At 45.6% G+C, this 10,496-nt stretch overlaps 1 protein-coding gene across 1 annotated transcript; it reads right to left on the bottom strand.

Annotated features, from left to right (window-relative positions):
• Positions 1–2,600: 2,600 nt before the first annotated feature.
• Positions 2,601–9,419, bottom strand: EFCAB10 (EF-hand calcium binding domain 10). Its single transcript, XM_040343521.1, has 4 exons — positions 9,243–9,419; positions 5,572–5,736; positions 3,651–3,732; positions 2,601–2,712 (listed from the first exon to the last, which is right to left on the bottom strand). The coding sequence occupies exons 1-4, from the start codon at positions 9,343–9,345 to the stop codon at positions 2,670–2,672; spliced, it is 393 nt and encodes a 130-aa protein (XP_040199455.1). The 5' UTR covers positions 9,346–9,419; the 3' UTR covers positions 2,601–2,669.
• Between the last annotated feature and the right edge of the window lie 1,077 nt (positions 9,420–10,496).

A 10,496-nucleotide genomic window follows, 5' to 3' on the forward strand; every position in this document is an offset into this window, starting at 1 on the left:
ATTGAACCATCTATGACTGGCTTAAGGAATGTCCTCCATTTTGATGCCTGTGTGTACAGCACTCTTAGGAGCCCGGTTCAGATGTTGGAATTTTTATATATTCTAAACAAGCAGCAAGTGTTTTTTTTTTAAAACTAGTCCTCGCTCGCATCTTTATACGCTTCAGTGAAAGATCAGGAGCTAGGAGAAGGGGCATGGAAATTAGTTAGGGAGCAAGGGGAGGCACTTCAACTGCAGGAACCCTTCTCTCCGCACTATTTAATTACAGATGCGTCGCTTCTGTGACAGAACTTGCACTATTTTCTGCAGCAAGCTCAAAGTGCATGGAAAAATGTGCAAAAGAAGATAATTTTTCTAACAGTTTGCGCTGAGGCACTAATTACCCATGGCTGCAATCTCAAATGATTTGTCGCAGAAATTAGGACACATTCCCATGCAACTGCTTAAAAACCAAAGCAACGGCGTGAATAAATGCACCCACAGTGTCTGAACTTTGAAAATGTATTTTGTTCTTGATGCAGTAATTCAGAAACAGTCAAGGTATACCGCTGGTTACAGGAGGTTGGAACACTGGCAAATCGAAAAAATTGTAAGCTAGTCCTAGTAAACCCCCCCCCCCATCAAAAATAATCTAGTGGTTCTGAGGGGGTTTACTTGGAACTGGCAACTGTAACCTGGAAACTTTGTTCTCATAGTCTTCCTAAGCACTGTTAGGAAAAGCCCTCTTGAGCCCTTTAAACCAAGCCCAGCCTGTGGCCCCTGACATAGATTCAATGTGCCAACTTGTTGTTACATAGATTTATAGGGGGTTGTTTTTAGTCCTATTGATGTAGTGCATATTACCCTGCATCCAGAAGATCGGCCTGCTGTTCTACACTTTGAGTCTTTTAGCGCTTCTACAAATGCAAAGACCTTTGCACTACACCCACTATTTCATAAATACCAGTATGCAAAAAAGAAAAACAGAGGGTTTCAGAATTTTTTCCCTTTGTACAGAACTTTGCAAATTGGTGGATTATTCCTACCATGGATACACCAGTGACCCACCTTAACAGAATTTTACACTAGACTGGTTGAGGCTGTACTCGCCTGTTGGAAATTTCACAGACAGGTAATGTCCTTCCTTAATTCACTGGTCTAGCTCTCTGTCAAATGTCGGTGGCAATCATAGTCAAGTCAAGTGTAAGATGTGGGAAAATTCACATCTACGGACAAACGGTTGGTTTATTACAAGTCCGTTTACGGACTTGTAATGGTTCCCTATGGGATTGCAGACGTTAGCGGATGATGCATCCGCTAACGTCCGCAAAGGTCTGCTTTTGCGGACGGAAGAAAACCCTATTTTACAAAGGCACAAAGTAAAGATACTTCCCAGGTCTTCTAAGTTCTTCAGAAACTGGGACCCCTTGTCCCTGTTCAAGTGGGGACTTGACTTCTGGAGTTGTACCCCACCTAAACTTCCGCTCCTTTTTTCAGGAGAATCCTATAAATTTGTTTACTGTTGAATAACCTTGTAGCAACCCTCCTCTCTAGAGGAACTTGCTGACCTACAAGGTCTACCAGGAACAGTTCTGATTTTCCCTGCCTGGCCTCTCAATGGCCTTTTGGAGGCACCTGTTACTTCTCAGATCGCTTGACCTTGTGTCTACGCTAGTGCTTTTTCCTGGCATCCCGAATGTGGGATGTTCAGATGATGTCCCTTCTAAACACCTGCAAGTTTTGCCAAGATCGGTTTTTGCTTAATAAAACTCACACACAAAGGGTCTACACCTTATGTGTCATTGAACCATTCATTAATAATAGGGGAGTATGTAGGGCATTGAGGAAACACTGTCTTGGCATTGTTACCGCCTTCTGTGGCTGATCCACAGCTTTTTGAATTTTCCCCAGATCACTTCCTCTGTTCTCCACTCATTGAGGTGAATGTTCTTAGCAGGGTGGTTAAGTTCCCTGTCCCTCACTACATGTCTATGGTGGGTCAGGAAATCCTTAAAACTGTTTTGTGCTCAAGGTTATGCATGTCCTACAGAGTTACTTTAGCCCCAAGGCATCTCCAGCTGTTGAAGTGGCAGGTTTTTCCTTTATCTTGTTCTGACATTCCCCTACACCATTCTAGAGTTGCAGTATACCTTTCATTCCTGATGATTTCATGGTTGGTACCCTTACATTTTCTAACAGTCTCAGGGGTCTCTTATTTATTCTAATGAGATGTTAGGCTGTGAAGTTTCTCACATTCTTTGGTTATCTTTTTGCAAGCTTGGTTCCTTGGGCAGGCAACCTCATTTATATCACGGAACTATATTTTTCAGGTTTATGCTGTTTATCAAGCCCCTGCTTCAGAATATAATTAACAGAACAAATCGAGAACTGATTTATTTTTCTTGGGCCTCTGTTGTACTTTTCCTGTATACTTACCTTCTCCGTGCAGTGCATTTGCATTGTTCTTCAGGTGCTGCATGCTAATGGCCTAACATACTTATTGTTTCATGAAGGTATTCTCAAGTGAATGCTACACAAATGCAAACTTTCCTATTCTATTTCCTTTTAATGTTTAATCAGTTTTTTTTCCACCCACAAGAGCAAATTAAACGTGAGACTCATTTTACAAATTCAGACTTTTTATTAAATAGAAACATATATTCAGAACAGGTGGTGAGCGTTAAATGGAGCTATGCCTTAAACGTCGCACACATTTTTTTCAGATGAATTCTTCTGTGGGGGAAAGATTAGTTCATATTAGATGTTGTATCTCTCATTACAATGCCATCTACCTAATAAAATGCACATGTCAGCCACACAACTCTTATACAGTGTCCATCTAGAGCAGGGCTATGCAATTAGTGGACCTCCAGCTGTTGCAGAACTACACGTCCCATGAGGCAAAGCAAGACTGACAGCCACATGACACCCAGAGGCATGATGGGACTTGTAGTTTTGCAACAGCTGGAGGTTCGCAAATTTATTATCCCTGATCTAGAGAAAGGTCTACAGTATAACTAGCAGATGCGAGAGAAACACATCATTTGGCAATATATTGATAACAGCCCTTCTGGTGCTTGGCTTTATAATCAGTTCAATAAAATTGATTCAGAAGGCAAAAATGAAAACAATTGCACTTGCTGTTGCCGCAAAAAAAATAAAAAATTCTTCCCTTTACTTGGGCAGTTTGCACCTTATTGACACATAACCTTCCCACAACCTTAAAGTGTCACTAAACGCACAAACTATCAATAATGGCTGTATTGCATGCTGTTCATACTCACTCAGTCATTATGGGTTTGGTTTTCTGTATTCTGCAGAAAATCTGGTTGATCCTGCTGTTCATGTCCCCACTGCAGTTGGGGATTTTGCAGAGCAGTGTTGGCAGCTAGTGCACATGCTCAGTTTTCAGTGTATTTCTACCTTGAGCATTTCCTCCCTATCACATCTGAGCAGCCCATGTGCCTATAGAGTCACACATGTGGGTGAATACACAGTGGTAAATGACAGCCCACTCCCTCCTCCATGTCCTCTAACCAGCTAAACACATGGGGGTTAAATATTACATGTAAATTGATGGAGGCTTCACGTCCCTCTTATGCCAAGACACAGGCTGGAGGGGCATGGCACAGCCTGTGTATTTCAAATATATAAAGAGTATACACACTTACACATCATGTTTAAAGACTTCCAGTGTGATTTTCTCCGGAGGTGCAGGTAAGTTGTCAATGTCTATGCCCAAGGTTTTTAAAGCTGCAGGTACAAAACAAGTAAAATTATGAAGTAGGAAAAGCTTTGATTTCAAAAATGAAGATTATGCCATACATATTTGGTATTACTGTGCATACAGAAGTGTCAGCAACAATTCTGGGGACATAATTTCCTGTTACCTAAACTGATAACCTGTAAAAAGATTTTTGAGTGTTGCCAATGGACAATTTCGGGTTTGGTATTTATTCATTTGATACAAACTGATCTTTTAATAATTTACAAAAAAAAAATGGCTACTATAATGTGTGCGCTAAAATAATTTGTATTTTTTATTGAAAATATAGATTTGATAGACAGTAACACTTATTGTGCAACATAAGTATTGGAATTGACATTATTTTATTATACAGTGTATAAAATTAAATATCTGTTTTTGCCAATGCTGAAGCTGCATCCATGGCAATGGTAAGACTGCATTCATGGCAATGGTAAGCTTGTGCGTGTTATATGCCGATAAATATGGTATATCCAAATAACACGCCCAAGCTCGTTCTTAGTCCTGAGCAGCACTCTTGGATTCGTTGGGGCCACAAAAGAAATATATACAGTATATCCAAATAACATGCCCAAGCTCATCTCTTCACCACACCCAGCCACAAAGGCAAGAGAACTCTTGATGGGCAGTGTATTGGTGCTCAGACGAACACACTTAGACCGAATTATAATGGTTCAAAGAATGTCAGGCAAAATAGTCGGCCCTCACGCATGTTCACTTCATCAAATCTGGCCCTTTTTGAAAAAAGTTTGGACACCCCTGGGCTAGAGCAACCATTGGAGGCATTTTAAGACAAAAGCTGTAATGTTGTCTACAGCTAGTTATCACTGTGTTATCCAAACATCGTTTATGTAATCAGTAGCTGGTCCTTCCAGCTCAAACACGTGTGTGTATATGAGGCAGTATGAAATTATAATACAAGATTTACATAGCTGCCAACTGTCCTGAATTTCCAGAGACATTCCCGGTATTTAGACCTTTGTCTCAGTCTTACTGTTTCAGGAATTTCCAGATTTTTTTTTTATATTTTAATTATTTTGCCACCATTAGAGGTCCACCATTTTACAGAAGACCAGATATTGTGAGGAAGAAACAATAGTTGGAACCCAGGCTCCACCTCTTGGTTCTTGCCTTCGGCCTCCACGAGCTCAGCTGGTCTTCTGTAAATGGCGCGGAGACTGTCTGTGATGTAAGGAGGGACTTTGCTGCGGGCAGGGTGGACTGACCACTCGGGCTCTGCCCGAGGGCCCCATGCCACTAGGGTGCCCCATCAGGGTTGCCAGCCTCAGTAAAACCAGAAACAGTATGTAAAAATCTGTGTTTTTAAAAAAATCCCAAGATTATAGCTGTCCTGTCTCTACAGTACCTTTTCAGTGTGTGTATGTGTCTGTATACTGTGTGTGTGTGTACTGTGTGGCCCTATAATCTATTGCCTGGGGGTCCCATAATCTCATATTGCCCGGGGCCTTCACGAGCGTCTGTGATGTAAGGAGGGACTTTGCTGCGGGCACCTGTGATGTAAGGAGGGACTTCGCTGCGGGCGCCTGTGATGTAAGGAGGGACTTCGCTGCGGGCACCTGTGATGCAAGAAGGGACTGCTGCGGTTTTGGGCAGCACTTTACAACATATAGTCAGACATTAAAGTTACAATACAATTCAAAGCAGGAGGAATCGGGGGGCCCTGCTCGTTATCCTGCACATATGGGTGACATCAACAGGCTATAGCAGATTTCTGGAAGTAGAACAATAAAGTAAAATAATAAAACATGGCAGTATATAAAAAAAAAATAGTTTAGGCATCAACTGAATTGTGCCCTGTTTCTCACCTTCAGTGTACTGAGTCCCTGTTATGTAACCTTGTCCAGCAGGGTCCAGGATTCCAAAAACTGCCTCCACATTAGATTCATCAAAAAGACAAGGATATTCCAAATCTGCAAGCCTAGCAAGCTTCAGCTGTTCCAGTTGAGAGATGAGAAACTCTCGGGGTCGTTCTACAAACAGAATTCTAAAGTCAGGCAAAATAAATATTTGATTTATTGATGGTGGTTATTTGAGTCACTGTTGCTTTTCTATCATCTTGAACCAATTTGCCCATTCTTCTCTGACATCAACAAGGCATTTTCCTCCACACAACTGCCACTCACTGGGTATTTTCTCTTTTAAAGACCATTCTCTGTAAACCCTAGCAATGGTTGTGCGCGAAAATCCCAGTAGATCAGCAGTTTTTGAAATACTCAGACCAGCCCATCTAGCACCAATAACCATGCCATGTTTAAAGTCAATGAAAGCCCCGTTTCTTCCCCATTCTGATGCTTGGTTTGAACTTCAGCAAGTCATCTTTAAAACGTCTAGATGGCTAAATGAGTTGAGTTACTGTCTGTCATGTGATTGGCTAATTAGCAATTTGTGTTACCAAGAAACTGAACAGATGTACCTAATAAAGTGGCCAATGAGTATGTCTGTGTATAAAAAAAATCAAAACCTACACAAAGGCACGATACATGCCTTATATCAGTGATGGCAAACCTTGGCACCCCAGATGTTTTGGAACTACATTTCCCATGATGCTCAGCTACACTGCAGAGTGCATGATCATCATGGGAAATGTGGTTCCAAAACATCTGGGGTGCCAAGGTTCTCCATCACTGCCCTATAGTGTGAAATACTGCAGATTCAGATGGAGGCTGTAGCCCTGCAGCAGAGGCAACACAGTCAGAGAGGTAGGTATAATACTAGGGATGTCCCGATACCGATACTAGTTGTACTCGGGGAAATGCTCCGGTGCTTCACCCAATACCTGGGCAATCAGGGTGATCGGTGCGGCAGGGGAGTTGCAAGCACTGATCTGCCCCCTTTTCAGCTGCTTTAGTTAAAGTTATACTGCGGTGATCGGTGCTTGTAACTCCCCCCAAAGCCGCACCGATCACCACTGACTGTCCCTGTATCCTCCTCCGTGCTGTCCCCCTATGTCCTCCGTTCTGTCCTCCTCCGTGATCCGTCGTGTCCCCCTCCGTGCTCCCCCCCTCCGTGCTGTCCCCCTCCGTGCTCTGTGCTGTCCCCCTCCGTGCTGTCCCCCTATGTCCTCCGTGCTCCGTCATGTCCCCCTCCGTGCTCCGTCATGTCCCCCTACATCCGCCGTGCTGTCCCCCTCCATCCGCCGTGCTGTCCCCCTCCGTGCTCCCCCCGCTCCGTGCTGCCCCCCTCCGTGCTCCGTGCTGTCCCCCTCCGTGCTCCGTGCTGTCCCCCTCCGTGCTGTCCCCACTCCGTGCTGTCCCACTATGTCCTCGTGCTCCGTCATGTCCCCCTCCGTGCGCCGTCATGTTCCCCTCCATGCGCCGTGCTGTCCCCCTCCGTGCGCCGTGCTGTCCCCCTCCGTGCGTCGTGCTGTTCCCCTCCGTGCGTCGTGCTGTCCCCCTCCGTGCTGCTCTCCCCCCACCGTGCTGCTCTCCCCCCTCAATGTCCTCCTCCACCCCCTCGATCTGTCAGGATGGAGAGTGGAGGTAGGAGCCGCTAAATCCGGCTCCTACCTTTTCCGAATATACAGAGTCAGTGATCACTGACTCTGTCCATTCATATAACTGAGCATCGTAACCTGTGTTTACGATGCTTCAGTTTATGAATGGAGAGGAGCTTCTCTCTATTCATTTTAGCTGAGGCTGCAGAGAAAGGGACTGGGGAATCTGTGTCCTTAGTCCCTTTCTCTGTCTCAAAGGGGAGATGTCAGGGGCCTGTTAAGACCCCTGATATCTCAAAGACCACCCAACAGGGCTGCTAAAAAAGAAAAAAAAAATCCAATAAATAATTTTTTTTTTTAAATTATAAAAATTTTATTAAAAAAAAAAAAACACACAGACAATCCACCCCCCCCCCCTAAAAAATAGAATGCACTGTAAAATAAAAAAATAAAAAATGTAAAAAAAAATACTGCCACTGTCACATGACATTAAAAAACAGTATCGGTAATCTGTATCGGCAAGTACTTGGAAAAAAAAAAGTATTGATATTTGTACTCGGTCTCAAAAAAAGTGGTATCGGGACAACCCTATATAATACATTTCCTTATTCTCTGATGACAATGTCACTTTAAAGTCCATTGAGACTACATAGGCCAGTGTTCTGGAGGATAAACATGGAATTACTTGCAGCTGATACAATGGTTACTGGGGGAACGCAGGGCTTGTTCACATGAACTTTGGTCTCAAAAGAGCAATCCTTGTAAAGATCGCTCTTCAGAGAGCATTGGACAAGGGGTAAGGAGATATTGTACCCCTTGATTGATGTGGGGCACTTGCTGATCTGCTCATTCACTTGAATAAGTCGTTCAGCAGGCACTACACCTGCTCTAAGCGACAGAGGATATAGTTCCTGCAGCAACCTCGAATCACAGGCGCAGGCGGTACATGTACACTACCAACCACTGCCTCTACAGAATAAGAGGTTAGCAATTGTGGGGGCAACAAAAGCACAGCTTAAAAAGGTACATTCTATGCATTAAAGCGGAGCTCCACCCTAAAGTGGAACTCCCGCTGATCGGAACCCTCCCCCCCTCCGGTGTCACATTTGACACCTTTCAGGGGGGAGGGGGTGCAGATACCTGTCTAAAGACACCCACTTCCGGCCACACAGTCTGCGGGCAGGATGTCACCTCCTGTCCCCCCCCCCATTGTGTTCTGGGAACATTCAGCTCCCAGAACACAGCGGGAGCCAGTCAGCAGGGCGCATCGCGACTTGCGCCGTAGGGAACCGGGCAGTGAAGCCGGAGCGCTTCACTTCCTGGTTCCCTCACAGAGGATGGCGGGGGGGCAGCAGAGTGACGAGCGATCACTCGTCCTCTGCTGCGGATGGCACTGGACTCCAGGACAGGTAAGTGTCGATATTAAAAGTCAGCAGCTGCAGTATTTGTAGCTGCTGGCTTTTAATAAAAAATGTTTCAGCGGACATCCACTTTAAGGTAAAAAAACATCTGAGGAATATCGGCCCCCCAGCCCCCCCCCCTGTTTACTTACCTGACCCCTCGAAAGTCCCATGCCATGAACGCGCTGGCTTCTCGGCTCATACATTGGATGATTGAAAGCAGCGCAGCCATTGGCTTGCGCTGTTGTCAATCACTTCCAATGACGCGGCGCGGCGCCGTGGGCCGAGTGATACAGTGAGCGGCTTTAGCCACCGGCTGTATCACAGGAGCTTGCCCGCAAGAACTAACTAACCACCATGCGAGCTTTCATGAAGGTGGTTAGTTCTTGCGGGAGGAGCTGCACAGTGGAGGTATGACATGTTTGTTATTAGAAAAAAAAAATGTACCTTTACAATCCCTTCAACCAATGAGCTTTACTGCCCCCAGCTGTGAGCATTAACAAGCCCCAATACAGCTTAGGTAATGCCAAGTTATTTCCCCATAGCACTCCTTTAATATTGTTTCCCCTATAACTCCTTGTGAAGTTCAGCTGTAACACAAACGGCCATCGCAGTGTGGAGATCGGGAGAAGTGACTGATTACCTGGCTGTTGGTAAAGCAGAAGGCTGGTCAGATTATTCATCAGATCTGTGATCTTGTGTTCTCGCAAATATTCTTCAGCTTCCATCGCCCTGCTGGCCGCCATGACTTCACTCAGCGTTTGTGGTTACTAGGAGACTGACCACGTGACCAGTAAACAGGAAATAGAGGGCGGGAACGTGAAATGAATAGGAGGGAATAACATGCATAGCATAGCATGCATTATTAAAAAAAAAACAGTCAGTACACGTTTTCACCCTGAAGTCTCTCCCTCACTCTCCCTGTTCATCCATCTTCTTTCATATGATATCTTCTCTGTTCCTTTCTCCACGTATACCCCTCTCTCTCTCTCTCTCTCTCTCTCTCTCTCTCTCTCTCTCTCTCTCTCTCTCTCTCTCTCTCCCTCTCTTTCTCTATACCTCTCTCTCTCTCTCTCTCTCTCTCCCTCTCTACCTATACCTCTCTCTCTGTATACTCTCTCACTCTCTCTCTCTCTCTACCTCTCTTTCTCTATACCCCCCCCTCTCTCTCTCTCTGTATACCACCCTCTCTCTCTGTATACCTCTCTCTCTCCCTTCTCCATCCCCTTTTCTATCTCCCCCTTCTCTTTCCCCCCTTCCCTCTCTCCCCCCCCTCTCTCTCGCCCCTTCTCTCTCTCTTGCCCCTTCTCTCTCTCTCTCGCCCCTTCTCTTTCTCTCTCTCGCCCCTTCTCTCTCTCTCTCTCGCCCCTTCTCTCTCTCTCTCGCCCCTTCTCTCTCTCTCTCTCTCTCTCGCCCCTTCTCTCTCTCTCTCTTGCCCCTTCTCTCTCTCTTGCCTCTTCTCTCTCGCCCCTTCTCTCTCTCTCTCTCGCCCCTTCTCTCTCTCTCTCTTGCCCCTTCTCTCTCTCTTGCCTCTTCTCTCTCGCCCCTTCTCTCTCTCTTGCCCCTTCTCTCTCTCCTTCTCCATCCCCCTTTTCTATCTCCCCCTTCTCTTTCCCCCCTTCCCTCTCTCTCCCCCCTTCTCTCTCTCTCGCCTCTTCTCTCTCGCCCCTTCTCTCTCGCCCCTTCTCTCTCTCTCTTGTCTCTTCTCTCTCGCCCCTTCTCTTTCTCTCTCTCTCTTGCCCCTTCCCTCTCTCCCCCCCCCTCTCTCTCGCCCCTTCTCTCTCTCTTGCCTCTTCTCTCTCGCCCCTTCTCTCTCTCTCTCGCCCCTTCTTTTTCTCTCCCTCGCCCCTTCTCTCTCTCTCTCTCGCCCCTTCTCTCTCTCTCGCCCCTTCTCTCT

Source organism: Rana temporaria, chromosome 3 (assembly GCF_905171775.1).
Source record: "Rana temporaria chromosome 3, aRanTem1.1, whole genome shotgun sequence".
NCBI lineage: Eukaryota > Metazoa > Chordata > Amphibia > Anura > Ranidae > Rana > Rana temporaria.